A 26,559-nucleotide genomic window follows, 5' to 3' on the forward strand; every position below is an offset into this window, starting at 1 on the left:
AAGAACGGGGATTTTATTAAACTCTAACACCCAAATGTGTACTTTCTGACAAGTCTTCCTCGTGGAACCCCCACACGTTTCCACCTCTGTGCAAAACCGCTCGGGTTTAAAGGGACAGAAGCGGTTTGTGGAGCCCGACAGAAAACCGTAATAAATAAACCCGAAGAGGCCCCTAAAGGACCAAGAAGCCAGAGGGCTGTTATTAAAACATTAATCTTCTGATTCACACTGATACTGTCACTTTTGAGGATTCATATAAACCCTCTTGGGTTCTAGGCTGTAGTATCTGGGTGGGGAAAACAGATGTGTATATATATATAAAACCAACCAACCAAACAAAAAACAACAACAAAAAAACAAAACAATATATATACAGTACAGACCAAACGTTTGGACACACCTTCTAATTGAATTCAATTAGAAAGTGTATATATATATATATATATATATATATATATATATATATATATATATATATATATATATATATATATATATATATATATATACATATATAGTAAGTAGTAAGTAGTGACTTGTTCTTGTAATATTATTGTAATTGTCTAACTTTATTCTCGTAATTATATATATATATATTTTTTTATTTTCCCTATTGCTCTGTCATACTGAAGCCAAAAGTGCAACATCAAAATTTTTTATTTTTATGTAAAATCTTATTCTTTGGATCTGATTAAATCTTTCATACTTAGAACAGTGAATAACTTAACTGAAGGAAAAATACTTTTTTTTTTTTTTTTTAAACCAGTTTAACAAATAGTGTCCTAGCATATCTGGTTAGCATGACACTAAGCAAGTCTGACTGGTTTTCAAACTCGAAACTGGAACCTAAAGTTAGATTTAATGTTCTTTTTATTTTTATTTAAGTACTAATTTTAAAGACAAAGAAACATATGGAACAAATTTTCCTCTTTTAATCTCATCTGCTTCCGTTTGTACTGAGACATCTCAGCTTTTATGTGTTGTACATTATTGCACACTTCATTCAGGTGTATTTATTTTACACAAGAATTGCTGTCTCTCCAGGAAGTCCAAGCACCAAAAGAGGTATCGGTAGAACTGTTTCACGAACTTGTTCATATTTGAAAAGGATTAGAAAACACTTGTCTACTTGAATATTTATAAACAACTTTTGTTTCTTTATAAAAACAGTGCCTCTCTTTGCAGTACTGGTTCAGTGACAAGATTTAAGAAAATAACCCTTTTTTCCCTCCTGTTTTTTATTTTATTTTACAAATCTCTGGGAAATCCCCGCATAGAATAATTTTCTGTTGGTTTATGCAGGATTAAACCACTGAGAGGAAAAAGAAGAAGAAGAAAAAACTGTGGATGGATTTGTGCTTGAATAGCCCGCTCCTTGATATATCAAATTTGGAAGCCCCCTGATGGTGATCCACTGTGTGTAACCCTATAGCTTTTTACCTCTGTCTGGCCCCTCTCATATTCTTAGCCCTAGGTCAATGGGACAACTATCTGAGTAATTCCATCACACCTGGATTGTCGCTGAAACCGATACCCTCAACGTCTGCCGGGCCTGACAGTATGTTTTCCAAGAAGACGCATAAACTTTTGACACTCAACATCGCCTGCTCACACTGAGGCCGGCGTGCTCGAAGGAATTTTTCTTTTAGGAAATAAAAACCTGTCATCCAGAGTAAATATTTTAAGGCATCACATTTTGTAAGCGCTAAATCGATTACAAGGCAATGCGTTGTTCCACAGATAACTGACAGTTTACTAATGCAGCATTAGCATCAGTCACACTTCATTCAAGTGACAAAATAAAAACATGAAAATAACTATGAGCAGCAGTAAGAAGTGAGAAAACCTATTGAATGGACAAAAGAGGACTAGAATCAGATGTTGGTAGTAGTAGTAGAAGTCATATTGAAGAAAGTTTTGAAGAAATATTAGATTTTCTCTGTAAAGAGAATGACTACTAGTTGTAGTTTTGCCAGATTCTCTCAGTTGAGCTACTGTGAGCCTCTTGGCTACTTCTTTTTCTTCTTGACATTTCCTGACATGTTAGCAGTTGCAGCGTCCACTTTTCACATTCAGCCGATGAACTGAGCAGGTAAAAGAGGGTAAACATAAATACGAGCCGCTCGTCCCAGAGTTTTACTCGTTTTAAAACCATTTAGCTAGCATTTCCTTTCCATTTTTACTTTGTGTTGGTCTGTCACTGAAAATACAAGTAGGATATTTGGTGGTTTGTGTTTGGAAAGTGACAAAATGTGAACGAGCTCAAGCTGTGTGATTACTTTTGCAAAGTGCAGCGCAATGTTCTTGTGTTTGCACAATATGACAGTGGTGCAGGTGATTATGAATATGGTGCTGTGAGTGACTGTGGACAAACCAACAGTACATGAAAAACAGAGCTTTTGAAAAAGCAAATTATCGTCTGATGATGCAGCATAGCAACAATTGTTTCCTGCTTCAGGTTTATTGTATCTTAGCGACACTTAGCATTTCCTTAGCATACAAAAAACGACAAATTGGAGATCTTTTATAAACCTATAGCCACACAATTAAAAGAAATAAAATCTTTTGAATTTGTTTAAAATTTGTTTTATGAAAGTTAAGGAGTTTTTGATAGCCTTAAGCCATAATAATCAAAGTGAACATAAATCAACTCTTAATACAGTTTCTGAGTTTGTCGCTTTAAATTTAATTACTCAATTTGCTGAAATAAATTACTCATGTGGGACGTTGGATGATTTATAAATCAAAGACAGAAGAAGAGTATTATCTATAATTTAGGTATTATCAATGCATAAGATTATGAAAAACAAAAACTGCATATGACATCATCTGGCAACAGGATCCTTCACTCGCTTGACGTACCCCCAAAATGGACCAATTGGAGAGTAGCAGGTTTCCGTTTTGACCAATCGGAAGTCTCGATATTAAGTGGGGGTTGTCAGTTAACCTGCTGGATTCTAGCCTTGTCAAACTGGGCACAATTTCAAAAGCTGCTAAAGTTTTTTTTTTGCAATTATGAAACCCTGGATATACGTCGCTAAAGTCATTTTCTCCGTACCCTCTTTTTTCTTCATCTAGCGGAAGGTAAGAGAAAAACCCCGAATTTGTATCTATATTTTTTTCCTCTTCCGCAGTAACATTATCAAGCTAGCTAGAAAATATTGCCCTAAAGAAAGCTAACGCAACAGTATTTATTAGATACTTAAACTGACGAGTACAGTAAAACGCTTTTATGTGTTGGCTGAAAGCTTGTTTGCTTCTGTATTTTAAATTGGACAACATTCTGAAACATTTTGAGAAGCTAACAGCTAATCGTTAGCTTGTGTAAGCTAACAGCTAACCGTCAGCTTGTGTGATAGCTAGTTGCAAGGTAGATTAACGGCAAACATTTCCTATGTAATATTCAATAAACTTTTATTGAGTTGAATTTCTTTTATGTGCATACAGTATTGGAATATTTCAGAAACTTGAACAACCTTGAAGTTGATGTTAGCCGGCTAATTTAGCCTGTTACATAATGCTGAAGTTGTGCATTCGTAATTTCGCATCATATGTGTACACACTCAGCAGATCTAAGCTTTTAAAGTTGATAACTAGGTCAACGTTGTTATTACCCGAGTCATCTTGACATCCCAACTATCCTGAAGAATCTCATTGATTCTAGCAACTCACTCACCCTGTTTTGTTACACTAAATGCTTCACTAGAATGTCTTTCTGGTGTAAAAGGAGCCAAGAAAAGATTTTGAAGCAGCATTAATAAAAATCTTGTTTCCACACACATAAAGTGTAAGTTTTTGTTGTCTTTTTTTAAAATAGTGCCTTTATTCTTCTCCCCAGGTGCATTCTACAATTATGGAGTTTTAAAACCAGGAGCGTGAGTTTTGGGGGGGAAAGGTGGCCTTTCCCCTCAAGTTGGATGGTTGGGTTGCTGGACGTGGAGGTCAGGGGTTTTTTGAAATTGTTGCCTTTTTGTTTTTTTTTGTAAATGGTTGGATAGAAAAACTATTTTTGCAAATTTTTTGAGATGTACATTTTTGTATGAAGTGCATGTTAGGTTTTGTATTTATTGAATTCATCATGCCGGTGTATGCTGCAAGCAGCCTAGTGTGTGTTCGATCCTTGGTCGAAATGGTGGACTGAAGGGAGCTACGGAAAAGGCTCTTGGGGTCGCTAGGGTGCGGTGGAACCTCAACACAAGCACAATTCTAGCACTCCAAACCACCTCGACCGTTTTCAGAAACTTTCCTTTCCTCCGAGAGCTTCTTTTTGTTCTACAAACATTGAGCCTCAGTGTTATTAGTTTGTTACGACGTGTCTTGTTTACAATTGTGGGTGGTGGGCTGTCAGAAAGACTCTGTGACAGAAGCGCAAGAGAGGATTTATTTATTTTTTGAAGAGGTCAGGATGAGTCTGGCACCTCTGGACTGCACCCCGAAATGCCGGTCCCAGCAACACGCAGACCAGGTGGTGGCAGCGCTAACCAGTGGCTCCGAAGGAAAGCTTCGGGCCTTCCTGGCTTCACACTGCCACAATGCAACCAGCCTGCGCGACGCGTTCGGTCGCACGGCCCTTCATCTGGCGGCCTCTCTGGGAAAGAAGGTTCTGCTGGAGTGGCTGCTGGACGCCAAAGGGGCCGATCTGATGTTGAAGGATAAAGAGTCCGGCTGGAATGCGCTACACCGTAGTGCCTTCTACGGACACATCCACTGTCTCATATCGTTGGTCAAGGTACGTGTTCACAGATTATGATCTCTTCTAAAATTTGGAGATTTTCTACAAAGTGATCTCTTCCTCTAATTTTTTTTCCCCACACTTTGCATTGCTGCAAACATAAATTTACGTGCTCATTCTCAAGTGAAAGTAAAATAATGCAACGCTGTTGTTTTTTGCTTGTTTTTTTAAAACTTTGCCTCAGAGCAGGACAGCAAGACCAAATCTCTATAGCTGAACCTGCAGTAGGTCAAATTAAATTCATGTGTTACAAGGACCTAGTCAAAGTCCAGATCTGAATTCAATTTGGAATGTGTGAGAAGACTTCAGTTTGATGGAGTTTGAGCCATTTTGCACAAAATAGCAGAAATGTATGTTTCCAAGTCTGTAAATTTGTTGACATATCCCAAAAGAGTTACAGCAAAAGGCGATTCTAAAAAGCATCTACTCAAGCGGGTGAAAAAAAAAGCAAATGAAAAACACTTTATTTGTAAAGAACAAAATGAAAACTATTCAAGTTATTTTTTTTTCATCCTATTTCTGTGATTCTTGGTGCTGAACATTAAATCCTAATAAAAATCGGTGATAATTTGACAAAATAAACAAATTATGAAATAAACTGAAAGTGAAAGAAGCAGAGAAACGATAAACAGAACAACGTTGTAACTCAGAAGTTGGTTGGACTAATTTCTTCAAAAGTGAATATTTTTAGATTCATTTATCTTCTCTTTAATTACTGTTGTTATTTTTGATCATGTGAAGCATGGTGGACTTTTGTCCACCCTGGACAAGGAGGGTCTCTCTGTCCTGGACCTGACGATGAAAGACAGACCAGCACATGTTGTCTTCAAAAACACCGGTAAGAACATCAGAGACATTCTGCATCGTCCACTTTTGGACATTAAATTATGCTTCCTGTTTAAATAATTTTTTTATTTTATTTAGCAGCATAAAAGAAAAACTTCAAAAGTCTTCTTCTAATAGTTAAATAAAACTTCACGTAGAGATGGCGTTATGGCCGTTCTTGTAATGATCTCTCCTTCACTGCAGACCCATCAGAAGTGTACATGTGGGGAAGCAATACTAACTTTAGTCTGGGCCACGGGAACCAGGACAGCCGACATCACCCTGAGCTGGTGGACGTATTTGCCAGGACCGGCGTTTACATCAAGCAGGTAAGAAAACTCATCACTCCTCAGGAGAGATGAACTCATAATTTCCTGCTCACTGCACCGAACATGACTTCTATTGCACCTTGTTTACCAAGAGGTTGCCGACATATGTTACATCAATGTTCTTTAAAAAAAACTACACTTGTGCTTTGGAGATAAGTTGCAAATGAGGGTTAGTAGATAACCACTCCCCTCCCTGGAGCCCAGCATTACACAACCTTCTCCTTAGGGTTCGTCAGCATGTTTTTTTCCCTCATGGCTGACTCATGCTACCCCTTGCTTTTGAATTTGCAACCCTTGGGAATATAGGATATTCTTTTAAAGTTTTAACACTTCTTTTTTTTTTTTTTTCTTTGATAGATTGCTAGCAAACCACTGACATGGATACTAAATGAGTAAATGTTTCGTTTTTTTTCAAATGTGTTTTATTAACTAGTAGATTCAGGTTGTACAGGAACTGTTTAGAAATTTGAGGTTTGAGTTTGCAGAATCTGTTCCCTTTATGCCTAAAAGATAGAAATCTGGAATTTGAGTTTTAACATTTTAAGCTAAAAACATCCTTAGGGATCCTTAGGCAACTCTCTTTGCAGATTTACAAAAGATTTAGATCTTTTTACTGAGTGTTTCCAGGAAATCTTTTGGCAATGTTGACTACACAATTTGTCAAACCAACTAAAGATGTTAAACTTGTGAGGGTGGAGGGTTAACACTTGAACCACAGCCAGATGTAGTCAAACAGCATGATCACCAGCGATTTGTCAGTGTGGATGAAATCTATTGGCGTTTGAGGTCATTTACAATTCTAGGTGTAGATTAGAGTCTTCTTGAGAGGAAATTAATTGGCAAACATTTTCTCATTTTCTTCATTATCAGCAATCTCTTTGGAAAATTAATTTCACCATGCAAAAGTACCACTCAACAAATTCCACCTTAGTAAAACAGGTACTAAATAAGCTGTAAAGTTGTTTTTTTTGTTTGTTTTGTTTTTGTTTTTGCTTCACAACTTGTGGAAGTGTTTCCAGGTAAGTAGTATTTCGCTCGCAAATATCGAGACTGTTTTGAATTAAATAAATAATTAAGCTTCAGCTATTTTCATGTCCTTTTATTAACAGAAGAAACTTTCTCTACATGTTTCTTCCTGCAAAATGGTTTTCTAACTTTCTTTGTGGGTCGGGTCGATCCGATATCATGGCCACACAATGACCTGGCGATGCAGAGTGTAGGCTTTGTCTTCCTAAGCTAATCCAGCAGGTGCTAGAGGTTAAATATTAATTCCACAAATGACATGCTTTTAATTAAATGAGCTACGCCGTTGTGCACGCGCGTGTGCGAACGTCCACATCAATGAGGTTCTTCAGGAAACATCCCTGCGCTCTATTGAAGGCTTGAGGGGCCCAATGTATTAATAATGATGTTTGCTTTTCCACTTGTGCCCTGGCCTTTTATTGCCGTAGTGTTTTTAATGTCGCTACATGAGAGCTTGGCTGGACGGCGCAGAGGGAGACGCATCAAAGCCTCCAACTAAGAGGTCAAAGTTCAAAGTATTGCCCAGTTACAACAAGCTTGCTCAGAATATTGCTTTGTAAAACTACAACAAACAGTAAAAAATCCTAATTATGTATTTTTTTCCCCATAGGTGGTCGTGTGCAAGTTCCACTCCGTGTTCCTGTCTCAGAAAGGCCAGGTGTTTACCTGTGGACATGGACAAGGTGGAAGACTGGGCCATGGAGATGAACAGACCTATCTGGTGAGGTTTGACTCATCACTCAGCACTTTGTCACATATCTTTCTCATTAACTACTAAAAAACAGCTATTCTCCTCAGTCATTACTCATCCTATGAGCACAGGAATTGTTATCTAATTTGGGTTTTACTTGTTTTGGGTTTTTGAGTTTCCTTTATGTTGAGGGACAATATAAGAGAAGTGTCGGTGCGTCCGCACATTTGTACTCTTCATTATGTCTAAAATTAAGGCCTTAAAATATCCTAAATTAATGTTAAGAAAGTAACTTTGCCTTAAGTGCATTAATCACAGGTCTTGAATTTTGTCTCGACGAGACTATTTAATCGGATCGTTTATGGATTTATTTTGTCATAGAACTTTTCTGTCAGGCAAAATTTTCAGTCACACCCAGACATCTACAGTTTGTCTGATGCTGGATGATTGAGGCTACCAGTAACTCACTGCTAACATACCCTAGCTCGCTAATTAGCTCACTTTTTTGCTTCTGTTGTAAGAGCAAATTTATCGCCAGTTGATTGGATGAAGTTCTTACATTTCTGTGGAGACAGAAATGGTCTCATATTTTTTGCTCACAGTGGTCTTAAAAAGTCTTAAATCCGAACAGGTAAAACCTGCAGAAACCTCGATTTACACCAAGTATTTGAAGCAGATCACAGCTTTTGTGCTCTGAAATTATTTAAAAAGCCAAACTGTAACTACCAGTGACTTGGCAAAAAAGAGACACAATTTGGATGTGAGGCTGCAGTTATTAGAAAAACTTATTTAAAGTGATGCTATTCTATTACATCCAAATATATTCTTATTCATTTACCTTAATTGCATTTTATTTGGATGTTTATGTAAAGATCCAGTGAAATGAAATGAGAATATTATTGAAAACCCTCTTTATTTAAGAGACATTCACTAAGTGACTTACTTAAAGGTTATTTTTAAAACCTTTGTCTAAAACCTGACAGAGGTTGTTTGTCCATGCCCTCAATAGATGGCAGCGTGACCCCAGTAGTCCTCTCAGCTGACCTCATGGCTTTTCTCTGGGCCTTTTTGTTCTCTGACGTGACAGAGAACGTCAGAGAACATTTCCTATCAATGGGGCCTCTGTGGAAAGTGGAGAGAGCTGCCAGACTTAGATCCGGCATTTCATAAGGTGTAGAAGTTTATAGTGGGGGTTGTGTGATAAATCAATATCCTGAGCTTTGGCCACGTTAAGGCTCAGGGTAACTCTACAGAGCTCAAATTTTTCTTTTTATGAAGGAAGAAAGTGGTTGTTCAGAGAACACCACAAGAAGTCATTTTTCTCTCTTTGACACAAGCCAGGTAAGTGGCTTGTGTCAGAGTTAATAGGAGGGTTGTTGGAACTAAATGGAGGACAATCCTCCCAGAAAAGCTGTTAGACACAATAAAGGACTTGAGAGTGTGGCGAAGCTTCATAAACCAATAGGAGAACAACTCTAAACATGCAACCGAACATGCAGTTGACTAGTTTATAACAAATAATAGTTGTATGTTAGACTGGTCTGCTCATAGGCCGATCTAAGACACCAGTCTTTTCAACAATTAATAACTTTCATTGTTGAAAGGTTATTGCATCCAATCAGAGCTTCAGCTACTTAAAAAAAAAAAAAAAAAACAAAGCAGGGAAAACAAAAAAGGACTTAAATTTGAGTCTCTACATTTGCAAAAATGGTGGAAGCAGACCTAGAAATATCTGCAGTTATAATTTGAACGCCTCCAAAGTTTTGGTCTGAACACAAATACCTTCCACACTTTTTATATACTTGTGAAATAAATACCATGAACTATTTTTCTCTAAGTTCATTTTTAGTCATTGATTTATGTTGGTCCATCACGTCAAATTCTTATAAAATACCTGCACCTTGCTGCTGTAGTGAGACAAAATGTGGACAATTTAAAGGTGTACACATACTTATGAAGGCACTCTGTTTGCAAATACATTTTGACCTTTATCTGTTTTGTGATTTATTTTTTTCCCCTCCTTTCTGTTTGAAGGTCCCTCGCATGGTGGAGGGTCTGATGTCCCACCATTGCTCCCAGGTGGCAGCAGCCAAAGACCACACCGTGGTGCTGACAGAGGAAGGCTATGTTTACACGTTTGGTCTCAACACCTTCCACCAGCTGGGCCTGACTCCTCCCCCTGCCTCTGCACATGCTCCTAAACAGGTGGGGAGGGAGGGTAACTGACCTTTCAGAACAACCCCCTCCCAAAAAAAAATGTTTTATGACTTTCCTCATTTATTTATTTATTTATGTTTTGCTTTTGTTTCACGTCATACATGTGCTGGTTTTTTCTTTTTCTTTTTCTTTTTAAAGTTAATATTATTATTATTATTATCAGGTGTTCTCCAAAATGCTGAAAGGCAGGGCAGTGATCGGAGTCGCTGCAGGGAGGTTCCACACGGTGCTGTGGACCAGAGAGGCGGTGTATACAGTGGGACTGAATGGAGGGCAGCTGGGTAAGACTCAGCACTGACGTCAACAAAACCATTGAAACTATTTTCAGATACAAAATATGACTGAACTGTCTGGTTCAATTGGAATGAAAGCCTCAAGATGTGGCCACACAAGTGTAAAAATTAATCGAGACTAAAATACTATGAAAAAAAAACCCCAAAACAAAACCTTAGCATGGAGTCTTGAATAATCCTTTTTTAGTGTAGTTCATAAAATAACTGATGAAAAACATTAAGTATGACATATTAAAAGGCATTAATGTTATCAGTGTGTAGCTAATTTCCGATGGAGTTTTGCACCGCTCTGTGTCTGATCTCTAGGTTACCTGCTCGATCCAAACGGGGAGAAGTGCGTGACGACGCCCCGCCAGGTGTCTGCTCTGCACCACAAGGATGTCGGCATCGCCATGGCAGCGGCTAGCGACGGAGCAACTGTGGTCGTGACCGGGAAAGGGGACGTTTATCTGCTGGCGGACTACCAGTGCAAGAAAATGGCTTCCAAGTAAGAAAAACAAGAGTAGTTGTAGATATCTCAGCTTGATTAAAACAACAACAACAACAACAACAAAAAACACTTAAGTAACTGTGATGGATGTTTTTTGTTTTTTTTTTCTTTTCAGGCAGCTAAACATCAAAAAAGTGTTGATTAGTGGTGGCACTCTGGACCATCGGGTACATCCGCAGATCTTGAACGACAGCGGAGGGGAAAAGATCGCCATCTTGGCATTGGATGAAGCAGGGAGAGTAAGTCAGGGCTTCTTGCACACATATAAGCTGTTTACATAACTCCAGAAGCCTGAAGCTACAGATTTTATACGCTTTCCTACAAACACGATGGATCCTGTTTTTCTATATTTTGAGCACCGCCTCACTTCCACTATAGTTATCCAACCCTTTCTATACAGTTTAACGGGGGAATCTCTAAAAACAGCCGTGCCTTTATGATACAGTCCAGGTGTCAGCGATGACTAAGAGTTGTGTAACTCTCCTGTCTCCTTCAGGTGTTTTGCTGGCGTTCGTCTGGCAGCGCGGTGAGACAGTGCAGGTGGGCGTACCCGCGTCAGGTTTTCATGTCCGACATCGCCCTCAGCAACAACGGCATGATGTTTGTGACTCCCGACGGGGAAGGCTTTAGCGGCGTATGGGCCGGGGAGTATAAAAAGTACGGAGAGAAAAAAGGTGAGGAATGACGCCCCTCTGTTCTCCCGTTTAATTACATGTTCTAATCCACCAATGAAGTGTTGTGGTTTATTTAAATACGATGCTTAATCTGCTCAAGTTGTCTGTTTCTTTTTCGATTTTTGTCAGAAATTGTATGTTTCTGACCTTCTGATTAGATCTTTTTTTTTTTGTTTGTTTTGATTTGTTCACTTTTTACCTGGTTAAGTTTTGCTGAACTGTTGATTTTTCCAGAGGTCAGTGTGGAGGTTTCTGGGCCGTCGGATGCCGGCACCATGTATGAGCGAATCCGCCTGGAGAAGCTCCCTTTCGTCCACAGAGCCGTCAGCATCACAATGGACTCCAAAGGACGAAACTTTGGAGTTCTTCAAGCTGACCCCAGAACCAGGTATGAGATCAGCCATTTGGAGCACGAATTCACAAAAAACTGTCAAAGTACTCATCCAAACAAAGTGAAGTAGTATTGAGGAGAATTTTTCATTTCTTTCAAATTTTTATTGAACTTTTCCAGAGAAATGCAGATTCAGTAATGTCTTGCTCCTTGGGGAAATAAAAGGTAGGTTTTAGATTTTTACAGGTGCAATTTAAACAGCCAACAGAGTGACTTTTTAAAATGTCCATTTAATGGATGTGGTGAGTGAGGAGTCAAAATATGATGTTGGCTTTTGTGGCTAGATGTAGCTGTTCTAAGAGTCACTATTTCCTTTGTCAGAATGTAGTATTAATAGTCATTTTTTGTTATGCTGGCTGATTATGAATTTGTCACAGTGTTGACAGTTATAACTCATTAATTCATGTCTGTTTTAAAAATATTTTTGGTTAATTATTTTTTTGCACCTGTTCAAACATCTTCACCATCTTCACAAGTCCTCTTACTGAAAATCTGTGTACCTTTTTTCTTTATTTTATTACTGATTCCTATATTCTTTAAATGCAATTGTGTTGCTCAAAGAACATGAGGAATATTATCTTCTATCTAAAAGCTGGCCTGTTTATTTATTTAAATTATTCTTAAACAGATTAAAGTTTTTATTTCAGTGTGGAAAAACACTGAAAGTGAATTCTAATTAGCCACATGGTTCCATTATGTAGGTTTAATCGGATTTCATACATCTCTGGATATGAATTAGATCCGTTTGTTTAGTAAAGTGCTTTTTAACTGAATTGAAATTGAAAATGGATCAATTTCAGTGGAAAGTATGAGCTTCAGCGTATCGGAGCTAAAAAGAAATAAATAAAAAAAATGTGTAGTTGATATGTTGTTGAGAAACAGAAGCAGGAAGAGAAATCTCATCTCCACCAATACTGGTTACTGCGCCATCTAGAGGTGGAAACGGGGGACGTCTTCTTGAGACATTTGAAAAAGGAACAAATGTTTACAAAAGTGCAGCGCCACATAAGGAAAACATACAATAAGAATTGTGACATGTTAACTTTTGAAAAGCTAGATAGTGTCTTTCTGCTTTGAGTTCATAGTAAATATAGACCAAATATAAGGAGCAGGACAGGAAACAAAATATCAATGCCAAATGTATTTATTTATATAGCACATTTCCAACAGCTGGAACATTTGCACAAAGTGCTTCACAAAGTAAATGAAGTAAATTTGATTAGTAGTAAGTGAAGCACGGATCATTATATTTGATGTATATTTTCTTGATGATGGGATTTGAGACAATCTGTTTGTTTTTGTAGTTGATGACTGTATTACGTTTTTGTGACGTAAAGCACTTTGAACTGCCTTGTTGCTGAAATGCTTTACAAACAAATTTGATTTGACTTTTATAAGTAGCTAACTTTTACTGCAGTCAAGTCAAATCTACGAGATCTGCACTGTTCAGTAAAACTGCGACATCAATAAACTTGCTGTATGTAATCATTCCGAAGACTTCGGCACCATAGTGTCATGTTTCTAACAGTTTATTCAGCTTAATCTTACAGATTAAGTTTAATCTAGCAGTTTAAGCTCTGAAAATCTTTATTCCTATGATTATTGGTCAAAATGGCTTTATTCCAATCTGTCCAAAGTCCAATACATCTAAAAATGTGTGTCTTTTTGTTTTCCTTCTCTGCGTCTTCCAGTTTGTTTGAGGTGCCCAGCGTCTCTCCGTCTTCCTTCGCCCAGCACTTCCGGAGTCTTCTGGAGGAGGCGGACGAAACGGACAGCATCCACGACGTGACTCTTCAGGCCGGCGAGCGCAACTTCCCCGCCCACAAGTACATTCTGTCCATGAGGTCCGAGTTCTTCCGGAAGCTGTTCATGTCCGAGCGCTGCGGCGTTAACGAGGAGCTCGACAAGGAGGTGAGACGGGGCGAAGACGCCGTCGGGTGCGACTTGTTCATTCTGGAGAAGATCGCGGCGGACACGCTGGAGTACGCTCTGCACTTCATCTACACGGACTCTTGTGAGCTTCTGGTGCCCGGGGCGCGACCCAGAGTCTCAGGGACGTCAACCGGCCAAAACCAGGTCAGCAGAGAGCTATATTTCTTAAATTGTTTTTCTTTTAGGGACAAGGTTTTTATGTTTTTTATTCTTTTTTTTATTTTTAGGTTAATGTGGGAATCAAGCAGCAATTAAAGCCTAATCCAATATTATGTTTCTTAAGATCTTTCCCTGAATCAGTAAGAACACAGAAGAACACTATATTTTTGCTTATGAAGGCTGTTATGACCATGTTGACAGGATATGAACTTCCTGTTAATACATTTGTGTCAGACTATATTTCTCTGGAAAGTTTAAGATTCAGAATAACAAACTTTTTACAGTAAAGTTTGTTAGCGTCGAAGTACCTAAGAACTGAAGTATAACGAGGACATTGCTGTCAATGTGTTCTGGATTAGTTACATATCTTAAATAATTTGTATATACGCTGTACTTGACTGTTGCTTTTTGAGTTGTTTAATTATATACATTTAATCTTCACATATGTTTTTTTTTTTTTACAACTTTTTTTTAATTCAAACTCGCATAAAAATATAAAATAATCCAAGTTTTCGGGTTTTTTTATCTGTGCACATTCTTAAAGTCCTTAATTTATGTATATAAAATTAAGGTTTTAAAATATCTTAAATGAATTTAAAAAAGTAAGTTCACTTCAAATTGGTTAATCACAGGTTTTGAATGTTGTGGTGATAAGACTATTGAATATCATGAATTCTATGGAGTCTTTTTTTTTAGTCGCTTCTTTATTGCTTTCTGTAACTTGAGGTGGTCAAGGCTACTGGTCACTAGCTGCTAATATATTCTTGCTAACTAGTGAGGGTATAGTCAGATGCCTTTACTAGCAATATCCAGTATTGCAATTAAACAACTGCAATACTAATATTGTTTGCAAGGCAATATTATACCCTTGCTAGCTAGCAACGTACACTAGCAGCTATATCAGCAGGAACCATTAGTTCTGGTTCCTGGAGTAGAGAAACTGTCCAGCTAGCTCTTTTTTGTGTCTATCATGGTCTAAGTGCAAATTTATCACCACTTGGTTGAATGACGTTCGTCTTTCCCTTTGGCTCCCTTCTGTTGTCATCCCCTTTGATGCTACATTCATTCTGGCGGTAAAGGTTGTTTCTTTTGCATATTTCTGTCATGATACAGGTCTTAAATTCCATCCATAACGGTCTTAAAAAAGTCTTTAATTTGAGTTGCTGAAACCTGAAGAAACACTGCCAAGATCAATCTTTTTTTCTTTTTTTTTTTTTCTTCTCTTCTTCTCCCGTCTATCTTCGGGATTCACCTGAACAAACCGTTTCCTCCGATTGTGCCAGGCTTATTTCATTTAGACTGTGTTCCTCTGTCTCTGCTGGCCAGGACTCTGAGCATGAGAGGCTTATCAGCAGTCTGCAGGACCTGGGGATGAGAGGTTGCTCGGCCCTTGAAGTGTACCAGTCCCTTTCCCCTTCAACCAAAGGCGACGGCGACAAGGCGAAGAACAAGGGCTCCAAGTCGAGCAAAAAGGGGAAGGGAGGCAAAGGTGACAAGACCAGGGCCAGCGAAGGAGGGGCCAACCCGGTGAAAACCTTACAGGCTGTGGCTAAAAAGCTGGGCCTGGGGAGCCTGTCAGCACGGTGAGTAGATGTTTCCCCTCTCTAACACAAAGGCAGAATTGATTTGATTTCATCAGTTATAATATATCATATTTATTTATTCCCATCCCTTCAGGCTGGATGGTGTGAAGTATGAGAATGGAAAGATTAACGTTGTACAGAAGAAAACTGGCAGCAAGCCCAAATTTTTCCAGAAAAAGTGGTTCGTATAAGAGTTCATTTTAGTTGTAATAAAAGTAAAAAAAAGAAAAAAGAAGGATGACAAACAATTAAGTATATACTCATATGTTGTATTTTTTTGTGCAGCTCCTATCTTTGTGATGTCACTCTAAAATCTGATGATGGAAAGGAGTTTCCCTGCCACAAAAGTGTCCTGTGTGCAAGACTAGGTAAGAAACTCATTGGTCATTTTTCCTTACAAATTATATACTGCATTTTATTTTACATACCTGAATAAACACCATTCAGTTTGCCATGTGTGTAGGAAATTGTAAGCTATATTATTTTGTAGCAGCATCTGTATTGAGCGCCTATTGAACTCCCACTCTTTAATTCGCTTTATTGGGAAATCATATGATAAGTATACCCAGAATAGTGAAGTGAAAGGATGATTGCAAATTATTTTCACATAAAACCATGAATACGACTGTAGGCCTAACTTCAGATTAGTTTTTTTAAATTTTTTTTTTATAAATCCTTCCACTATAAATATGCCCTACTTGGTGCGTTTTCATAAAGTTACAGCAAAACTTAGTTAATGTTGTCATTGTAGCACGTCTGTTCAGACATTTTCAACAATTTCTGAACATTTTTTGCACGTGTTTTGATCCTCATCCAGCATGTTTTTTTTGTTTTTGTTTTTTTCAATCAGAATACTTCAACAGCATGCTTGGAAACCCCTGGATTGAGGTTTGAGATTTGATCAAAAATAAAGTATTTCTGTAGTTTCCACCCGCTGAGCATTTTCCTTAGCAGTTTGGCTGCTGACGCCGCTGTGCTCCGTCGTTCAGGCAACGTCGTGTTCAGCTCTGGAGATGCCCACCAGCTCAGAGATCCTCCAGGTCATCCTGGAGTACATTTACACAGACGAGTCTCCCACCATTAAAGGTTCTGACTCGCATTTTGATAGATTTTTCTAACGGTTGCCGGATTAGGGTTGGTCGCAACGTCTCTTATTGTTCCTTGTTCTGGTTCTTATCTCAACAGACTCTCCAAACGTGGAGTTTGTGTGCAACGTGCTGGTTGTGGCTGACCAGCTGCTCATCACGCGGCTGAAGGAGATGTGCGAGGTCACCATCACTGAGAACCGTACGTTCTTTGTCTTCCTCCGTTTCCCGTCCACAAATAGTGATCTGCTGTTCTAACCTGTGTGTGTCTTCCAGAGGTTTTTTTTTTATGTTAAAAAAACAAATTCATTTGTCTTCCATCAGAAATTTTAAATTGATTTAAGATTAATTCATGTTAATACAGTTTTTTTTTTTTTTTTTATTTTTCCCCCCCAGAAGGAATTTGGTGAATTTGCATGTAAGCTGTTCAATCCAGGCAGTTTTTAATGTTTGAAATTAGCAGCTGGAAAGCCATTTCAGGATCAGAATGTGAAGAAATCCTTTGGTTCTTTATTAGATTTTTAATTAATTTCATGTGTTTATTTAACAAAGATAAAAAGGCAAAGTGAGAAAGCAGTGCATGAACAGACTTTTGATTTGAATAGATTCCCGTTTGATCGTAGAATAGTTTGGTTTACAGAGGACGTCGTGATGGATTCGGTTACAGCAGGACGCTCAGGTCATCAGCCTTCAGCCACCTGGATTCACATTTCAGGAGTTTGTTTCAAATGAATGCTTTTGTTTTTTTGTGGGAACTTTACCATCCAACGTGCTGATTTAGGGTTTTAAACTCTAATATTTAGTTGTTTTAAAGAGTGTTCTTTTCTAAATTTCCCACAGCTTCATGTTTTGCAGAAATGAACCTTGATGTGACATTTCAACCCTTCTTGCCTGCCTTACTTTGACCTTCCAGGGTTGGGGGTCACTTGCAAAAGAGTATTTCTAATGTCTTTCTTCCCCGGCAACGTTGCAGACCAACATATTCTTTCACATGAATGTTATAAACCTGGGGTTTCAAACTGTTTGAAAGCTTTAAACTGTAAACTTTATTTTAGTTTAGCCTCCTGTTTATATACATAAAAAAGACTTCTGGGGCTTTATAGACATGTTTGCAGTTAAGGACTACGTCCTCATGTCACATGACCCACATTTTGAAAATCCCTTTATTTTTGAACTGCTTATTCTTTTTATTTTTTTTTTGCCCCAATATTTGCAAAGAAATAAGTTCTGAGTTGCAAATTCTTGTTTACTAATGGGGTACCTACTTGTTGACGTATCTGTAACTTGTAACTTTAGACACAGTGTGACAGAATGTGGGTGAACGCTGTTGGAACAGGACAGAAACAGTTGTTGCATTGATGCATGTCCCCCCCCTGCCCCTCAGTGACCCTGAAGAACGCGGCGGTGCTGCTGGAATTTGCCACCATGTACAACGCGGAGCAGCTGAAACTGTCCTGCCTGCAGTTCATCGTCCTCAACATTGGCGCCCTGCTGGAGTCGAAGTGAGAATCTGAGTCAATGCGACGGCTTAGCTTAGCTAATTCGTACCACCTTATCAAGTTTAGCATTTTTAATGGCGAAGAAAATAAAGCTTAGAGCTATAGAATCTTATTTGTAGTATTTAACTTAATTCAGTTGGTATTTGATTGAACTTTTGTGTATATTTGGTAAAACCTTTCTCTATTTATATCCTAATCGGTGTGATATTAATGTGAGAAATAAAAGTGTGTGTGTTAACTCCTTTATTTGGTTGTGTTGTCCTCAGGGCTCTGGATATCCTCAGCGAGGAAGTTCTTGTTGAGCTTTCTGTGGCTTACAGACGGGCGGTGAGTTTCATAACAGCGCTCCATGCCGCGTGCTCATCAGGCTTGTTACTAGATAGCTGATTGTTATCAATGCCTTTTTCCTCGAGCCTTTCATTAGCAGCTTTTCCAGTTTGACAGAGGACATTTCTCTCCCCTGATCCACACACGACACAAGGGAGAGAAAGATTTATTTTAATGTTAATCTGAAAGAAAACAAAAAAAACACAACGGTCTCATTCATTACTTTAAATGGCCGTTGGGTGTGTTTTTGTCTGTGGAACTGCTTGGTTTTCAGATCCCTGCTATGCAAAGGCGAGTTATCACGCCGTATCCCGGAGCACCAGACCTCAGTGCGTATGAGGAGGAGGACTTGGACTCAGCATTCAACCCCAAACCAGAGGGAGAACTGGATCAGTCTTGCAGGTACACCAAGCAATAAGTACACTAGTTAATAAACTTTTTTTATTGCAATGAATGGATATGTAGCTTTATTCAGAAATTGCAGAAGGAAAGGTTTGAAGTTTTATCTGTGCCACAAAACGCAAAAGGTTCCAGTCAGAGTCTTAGATGCACTCATCATGGGAATGAATGCTGAGTTTGGGATTTTAATGATTGATTTTGAACAGTTCTTTTTCAGGGCATACTGATTCTACGAAAGTATTAGTAGTAGTAGTAGTATTTGCTTTTGTGTCAACAACTGGCGGCAGAAATGTAATTGTTATTGTAGATCAGAGCTTCAAATGTATATCCTCCCATTTTTTGAACTTCTGCAAATGTTTATTACACATAGACCTCTACTCTTCTGTAGACATCAAAAAGCTTATTGCAGAATAGTGCTTGTATATATGATCACTATTTTGGCAGAATTTTTTTTATTTATTTTTTAGGCACTTTAAACATCTGTGGAATTTTTTTTTTTTTTATCAATTTGAGGTTATGACCGTTCTAAAACCATAATACTTCTCTGCTTTATGAATAAAAAAAAAACAGATTTAATGTAATTGCAATGACGGTTAAAAACAAACAAATAAAAGTCAGATTTTAAAACTGAAATACAATAATTATTGAGGCACTTATATTAAAATAAATTAAACTATTTGGATATTGAAGACAATAGGAAAACACAGTAAAGTGTCAGTGTTTTATAAAATAAAATGGTATAGTTGTAGGTTAGTCCAATCACTATCTTGTCTGTCAAGATAAAATTAACTATTCTACTTTCAAGCCAGTGTGGAAAATGGTTCCAAAACCCTAATTAATTGTTCATTAAAGTGAACTAAAGACACAAAAGTATCACTCTATATCTAATAGCCTTCAAACGACAGTTTTTATATGTGCAGAACACACTCTCCAAAACAATATTCTGATCATATTTATTCATCTTCCGTTCTCAGAGAAGTCCTGTTGAGGAAGGCAAAGGTGAAGGCAAAAAAGAAACCAAGGAGACGCTCTGACAGTTCAGGAGGCTACACACTCTCTGAAATCATTCAGAGCCCTCCTGCTGCAGGTACACACTCTCACACACACACACACACACACACACACACACACGTTTGTGCCTGTATTTTGTACATTTTGCAGCAGGTTGTTTTTGGTAAGCTGTTTTTCTTCTTTTTGTCCAGCGGTGTCTCCTGTTCTGGTTAAGACGGGGAAGGCCAACTCCACAGAGTCTCTGCAGGAAGGCCTCACATCTGACTCAGAGGGCAGCTACATGGCAGTCGGCAGTCCCAGAGACATGCAGTCTCCTGTCTTTCATGACAAACCTGAGGTTATTTTCCATCTTCTTGCCTAGAGGAATAAATTAATATTAATTGTTAGTGGTTAATACTTTAATTTCTGGTCTTTGTTCACCTTACTTACATTCTGACAGATGCTTTAAATCGTATAAATATTCTTGTGTGAATTTCTAAAGCTGCTGCTAAATCAAGTAAATTTCCTGGTCATTTCTGTAGGATGAGCGAGCGTTCAGTCAGAGATTAAAGACTCCACCCAGCACTCCAACCTCGCTGAGATCCAGCCTCCCTGTTCTCCCTCCAACTCCCCCGACTTCCATCCCCAAAAACCTCCCCAAGCTTATTGCGTGGTAAGGAATGTTTTCTCAGTGAGTCCCGCCTTTTATCACTTTTTAATTGAGACTTGGTAGAACTATATCGTAAGGCAAATAAAATGTAGATGGTGGATCTATGGCACTGTTTCCGTGATGCCACCGAATCTGTTTCTACAACCTGCAGTCCTGCTCACGCGCCTCCGGTGTTGGATCTGAGAACCATCATGGATATGGAGGCCAGCTCTCTGCAGACTCTTGGTGCAACTGCAAAAAGCCCCGGAGTGTAAGGAGACGGCTTACGTACTGAGTGGATCAGCTGGAACGTTTAATTGTGACAAATCGATTATTGGAATAATCATCAACTTTTTTTTTTTTTTTTTTGTAATCGATTAATCATTAACTGGAGAATGCAAAGTCAAAACAAGGCCATGTGCTGGTTTTTCCCTCCTGTAGGATGTCCTAATTCAGCTGAAAGAACAATATTGTCGGCTGTAATTCAGCAAAAACTCCACAAACAACATCCACATTTAGGATTTAAAATAATAATAATACAAAAAAACTTCTTTGTAAATCTTTTCTACCAAGAACTCCTCAAGTGACAGATTTAGTTTCAAATGGTTCAAATCCTACTAAAGAGAATCTATTCTTTTTGCTTTTCATTTACTAATCGGTAAATCCAAAAATAATCAACAAATCGGCCCTCCACTGTGCTGGTGTTACGTTGAGCAGAAATGGTTGAGCTTTTCACTTGTTGATGTTAGAAATATCTGTTTAGCTGCAGTGGTATCCTTTGCTGTAAATAATCAAGTGTACACTAGATGAATGCTTTGTTGTTGCATTTTAGGCAATAAAATATTACATCTTTTAAGGCATTTCTAATTTCGTATTAAATCGTATTAAATGTTATAAATTCCAAATTGTGCCAATTAATTTAGTTGATTAATCGTCTGAATAATCAATAACTGAAATCATTTAGTTGCAGCACTAGAGCAGATGCATTTTCACAACTAGACATGGTGTTTTTAAGATTAATAAATCCATTTGTGCTACATTACTTTTAGATTTCATTGTCCTAATTCAGGTGTGTGTGTGTGTGTGTGTTTTTCTGGGTGCATGCAGGGTGCCCTCCAGCGTCAAACACTCTACTGTTTCCTCCAAACTGTCCCAGAAGCAGAGGAAGATGTTGGCCATGGCCAGTAGAGAGGCCAGTGCGGACTCACCTCCATCTAGATCGGTGCCCATAGCGACGCCATCCAAGAGCAGCGAGAAGGCCTGGTGAGCCAACTGATTTTAAAAAAACCAAAACTTTTTAAATTGTGCTTTTATTGTTGATGTTTGTGGGACTCTCTTTCTCAACTCAAAGCTTTTTCTTTTTGTCTTTGTCAATATTTCAATATTTTCTATTGCATTTCTGCAGGGCAACAGCTGTCCAGTCCCCTCCTTCTTCATGTTCATTTCGGGCTCTCGTGGAGGAGGAAGAGAACCGTTCAGCCAGAGTGGGTCACCCGGGACCCCAGCGGCTCCAGAATGCCCTGGGGGCCGGCGCCACGCCCGCAGCCCGGAGGGTCACGTTCAAGAGCAACGAGAGCGGCGAGCCAGAGAAGCCCACTGGGTGAGCAGAGTGCTTTCACATTGCTACGCAGGTCACCATGGCAACAATGTTTTACTTCAGTAAATTAAATTCTTTTTAAAGAACATTTACTGGTACAGGAAGATATTTTAAATATCCAAAATAAAACTCAACAACTAAATTCAAAATAGAAATTATTGAGCTCAATTGAATTAATCATGTGACTTAATGGCTTATAGACAGGCCTGCACATTATCTAATTTAACTTGTTCAAATACATAGGCCTGTCATGCTAATACATGGACAATAAATGGACCATAAATGGACAATACATTGTCCCCGAAGTTATCGCGATTAATGATGATGTTGTTGTTTTTGTGACCGTTTTCAAGTAATATAGCGCCAATGTCATAATAATGCAAGATCACGTTCTCGAAGATCATCACATTTTAATTCTAATAAACATTCAACACTGGAACTGGAAAACATTTTAAATATCAAAAAATAAACACAACAGAAAAAAACAAAGTAAATTATGAAGTCTCTGTGAACAACAACAAAAAAGAGGCTAGTTGATACCAAAGCACCAGACTGATGACTTCTGTCATCCAGCTTTTGGTAACAAAAAGAGAAAAAGCAATCAGCCATGCAAATGTAAATTGAGTTAGTTTTATTTTACCATGAGATTAATTGACTTCTTGCTTATTGTGACATTTTTTTTAAATCCGACACACGGGTTGGTATTAAAATTAGTAGAGCTTCTTGTTTTTTCTGCTGATTTCCACTTGAAGGCACTGTTGAGGTACTTATGACGCCGTCATCACAGTCTGCGGTTTTTATTTTCATTGCACTGCATTTCTGTTTTATATGATTGCTATTGGTGGAGCAAATATGCTTAAATTGATCTATTCCAATTGCGGATTCAACACAGAAGCATCATATAAACATGAACGTAGTTTTTACATTTATTTCAGAGCAGGGAAACCAAACATTTTTCAGACTTTTTTTTTCATAAGAAGTGGCGGTGGGGGGGGCGAGAAATAAAAAATGCAAATAAAATGCCGTCGTATGTTACTGGTGGAGTTGTTGACGTTAAGTGCTGGAGTTCTCTGCTTGGGAGGCACGGAGTGAGGCAGGATACTCCAATCTGGGTGACCCGATGCAGCTGGGTTGACCTGCCCATGGAGACAGAGTCACCCTAACCTTTACAGCCTCTCTTGACAGCTGGATAAACACCCCCCCTCCCCACACACACACACACACACACACAATATCCTGATCCGGGGAAATGTTGTGCTTTGCTGTTTATATGCCATCTGACCCCCAAAAGAAGTGTGCTGTGATTCTCATTTGTTTACCGGATTTGAAATCTTCTGCTTTAAGCAGTTTTCATCCTGGATTGTAACAAAAACTAAATAACTAAAAAAAAAAAACAACCCCATATTTCTGGGTGTTAAACAGCTGTAGGACACAGTCAGGTGGAGGCGGTGATGTAAATAAGAAACGATAAGGGCAGTCTTCGCGTCATCACGGATCACGCAGAGCAGAGAGCAGGTTTAACGTCGAGTCAGGAAGCCCCGGAGAATCTCAGCCGTGCTTTTCCAGACCCACAGTCCGATTTAATAGAGATGCCTCTCTAATCTTTGATTTGACATTTTTTCCGTCTTATGTCTTCAGCGTGTGCTTCCCGAGGAAACTCCTGGTCGTATCATTACACTGGCCTGGCTGCAGTATCCATATAACTGAATGCTTCTGACCACATTTATTGTGCTTTGCGTAAGCACGCATACCTCTTGTACCTTTTTGTGACGTTACTGCCAGGAAATTCAATTTATTTTATTGGGACTTTTTTGGCGTAATAATCATGAAGTTGAAGGAAAACTATCCCAAAAATGTGAAAAGTTTGTCAAGTGTTTGGAAACAATTCATGAGTGAGTCGATCATTTTTTAATATCAATTTAATAACAAATTCGATTCATTATGTTTGGGATTATTTTGCTGAAAGTTGAACCCCTGCAAATACTTTTATTTTCACTTTTAGCAGGTGTTCTGCTCCAAAACTCTTCAAAGTTGACAGGAAATTTAAATGCATCACTAAGGGTAACTAAGTGTTACTGGAAGACATTATCAACAGTTCCTGAACACCAACTATTAAATCTCAAAACAGGCAAACATAAATAAAGTACAGTAAAGATACAGTTTTTGCGCAGATTGACTTGAAGGAGTAAAATTAGTCAAGGTGTCAGCTTGTCAAAATCCATTCCGCAACCTTGTCCAGACGTTTTGGCACATAACGTCTGGACTAAAGCGAAGTTGGAACGAAATGTGAGAATGATCGCCATCCAGAAAATCTGTGTAATCTCTGGTATGAGATGAAGTCAAAGCCGGGAGTTATCAGGACGTAGCTCGTAGCTCGGTGTGCAGCGCTCTAACCCATCCTGTGCGTCTCCTCCCACTCCCTCCCTCCTCCACCTCAGGCCGTGGGTGCTGGGCGCCGTGGGCAGCCCCCCCCTCTCCTCCCTGGTGACCTTCGCCTCCATCGTGGAGGAGGAGAAGCAACAAGAAGCGGCGCTGATCCGCAGCCGAGAGAAGCCGCTGGCGCTCATCCAGGTAGACGACAAACAAACGCACTCCCTCGCTCCCGGTTTGATTCTAAACTAGGTCTACATGGTGGTGGAATGTCTGCTCCTTTTGTCTGCAAGCTGTTCCCGTATGGCAGATTTATCTGTTTAACATCTCCGTCTTGCGTTGCCGTCGATGCCAGACTCCTGCCACTGCCTTCACTAAGCACTTTTTTTCCCCCTTTCTTTCCTCCCCTATGTGGCTTTCTGGTTTCCATTATCTTAAACACTCCTTCACCGCCATTAGACTTTTCACCGTCAGCGTTTCCCGTTTTCACCCACAAGTGAAATGTGCTTTTGCTGAACACATTATCCCATCTCATAATCTGTGGGATGTTTTGCTCCCCTCCCCCCGTCTCCCTCTTCCTGCAGATCGAAGAGCGAGCCATTCAGGACCTGCTGCTCCACTACAAGGCGCGGGACAACCCAGACGAGCTGATAGCGGTGGAGACGACGTCCAGAGGCCCCATGGCAGCTCCAACCTGGCACAAACACTAACGACGGGCGAGCCCGGGACGGCACAGCATCAGCATACCGTCAGAGAGAAGAGTTTGAATCCAGATCCTCCCCACTGTGTGTTTCTGCTCTGCTGCTGCTCCGCGTCTTGTTTATTTCAACTTGAGAGAGCGACAGCTTCGCGTGTCACAGAGGCGCTCCCAAAGCAAACGACATTTAGAGCTCGTAGTTCTCAGTAGGACGGCGCAAACCAATTTCCCTCATAAGTCTTCTGTCGCGTGAAGTTGCCAAAGAATCGGGCGTTTAAGCTGCAAAGTGGGTCCAAACTAAACGGAGGGCTTGCGTGTGTCTGATAAGTGGACGTCCTCGGTTTAATTATGAAAATTTAAGAGTGCCAAACAGCAGCTGGCAGAGCTTCAGCTTTAATTAGTGGGATATGTCGTAGAGGTGCACCGATCGGCGTTCTCCGGCCAATACCGATTTCTTTCTTTCTTTCTTCTTTCTCTTTTGAGGTTTGATTCGCTGATTTAGAATAGTATCCGTCAGCTGAACAATATAGGCCATCCAGAAATGTGCTGTAGGTTTGTTGGTAGATGTAATGTAGTAGTTGAGAAAATCCAACGAAAAATGAAGGAATTGCAAGTTTAATCTTTTTCCGCATCAAAGCACAAGTCCTTCGCTTTTACCTGAGTTTTCACAAACTCTGAAACTGCATCAGCATTTCAGGCATTTAATGAATCAGAGAAATTCTGAATTTTCTTTTTTTTTTCTTTTTATGCATATTTCACCAGCTGTCTGAGGAGAGGTTGACCTTCTGATCTTGTCAAATTGATGGATGTGTCCTTTTTTTTTGTTGACAGATTTGCTCAGCTGTACTGTCACCAGTAAACTATTGATTATAAGATCAGCGTCCATAAATGACAAGTAGTGTAAATACGTGATTTGATATAGTTACACGTGAATGCTTAACAAAATGAGAAGGCATATTGTTGTGAAGCTGGTTTAAAACTGTGATTTAGAGACAGCAGCTTGCGGATTTAAATCTTTAGTTCAGTAAATTAATTTTTTTTTTTTTTTTTTCTGGAAGCAATTGTGAATTTGGTACTTGAGCTTCATAGAACATAATCTCTTTACCTACCAAAAGTTTTTGTTTTTGTGTTTAAGACGTGAGGATGTGGAAGCAAAACTGGCATGCAATAAAATAAAAACTCATCTGTTCAATGAGCGTCACGTTGTATTTTTTATATTGGATTTAAGTGATTTAAATTGTCTCAATTTCCCATCAAAACATCCAATTGGTGTTCCTTTTTTTGTCAGAAATAAAAAGTAACATTTATCCCAAACACATCTCATCACGCTACATCGGCCCTGAATGAGAGCGGGACCATTATGAAGTCTCGGTCTGTGATTAACTGTGATGACCCTGATCTCGGCAGAGAGGATGGTGATTGAGGGATTTTATTGGCCGTAATTGAACACGGAACGTCGCGTCCGAAGTCGGAGAGAGACGACTCATGGGGAAAAATGTTAATGACGGATTAGGATGTATTAGCCGGGGCAGAGATGACACATTAGTTAGAGGGGAAAACGTCTTCCTTTTGACCTCGTGCTAATGCGATGTGCCGGGCGATTTATG

The 26,559-nt window shown here is 39.1% G+C and overlaps 1 protein-coding gene across 1 annotated transcript; it reads left to right on the forward strand.

Annotated features, from left to right (window-relative positions):
- The first annotated feature begins 2,930 nt into the window (after window positions 1–2,930).
- ibtk (inhibitor of Bruton agammaglobulinemia tyrosine kinase) lies at window positions 2,931–26,147 on the forward strand. The gene is made up of 29 exons (XM_044118172.1): window positions 2,931–3,084; window positions 3,839–4,729; window positions 5,474–5,570; window positions 5,762–5,886; window positions 7,520–7,630; window positions 9,635–9,805; window positions 9,981–10,098; window positions 10,417–10,597; window positions 10,716–10,839; window positions 11,097–11,274; window positions 11,509–11,662; window positions 13,357–13,741; window positions 15,083–15,339; window positions 15,434–15,520; window positions 15,625–15,707; window positions 16,190–16,227; window positions 16,329–16,425; window positions 16,525–16,626; window positions 17,809–17,926; window positions 18,190–18,250; window positions 18,525–18,652; window positions 19,624–19,736; window positions 19,852–19,997; window positions 20,182–20,312; window positions 20,461–20,559; window positions 21,396–21,551; window positions 21,694–21,888; window positions 24,324–24,456; window positions 24,840–26,147. Exons 2-29 carry the CDS (start codon window positions 4,406–4,408, stop codon window positions 24,963–24,965), a joined length of 4,038 nt encoding a protein of 1,345 aa, XP_043974107.1. The 5' UTR covers window positions 2,931–3,084; window positions 3,839–4,405; the 3' UTR covers window positions 24,966–26,147.
- The last annotated feature ends 412 nt before the right edge of the window (window positions 26,148–26,559 follow it).

This window comes from Gambusia affinis, linkage group LG05 (genome assembly GCF_019740435.1).
Source record: "Gambusia affinis linkage group LG05, SWU_Gaff_1.0, whole genome shotgun sequence".
Taxonomy (NCBI): Eukaryota; Metazoa; Chordata; class Actinopteri; order Cyprinodontiformes; family Poeciliidae; genus Gambusia; species Gambusia affinis.

Coding starts and splice junctions, on each gene's coding strand:
- ibtk (XM_044118172.1), top strand. CDS start 4,406: ATGAGTCTGGCACCTCTGGACTGCACCCCGAAATGCCGGTCCCAGCAA. Junction 5,571..5,761: donor TGTTGTCTTCAAAAACACCG/GTAAGAACATCA, acceptor CCTTCACTGCAG/ACCCATCAGAAGTGTACATG. Junction 20,313..20,460: donor CTCCCCAAGCTTATTGCGTG/GTAAGGAATGTT, acceptor TACAACCTGCAG/TCCTGCTCACGCGCCTCCGG.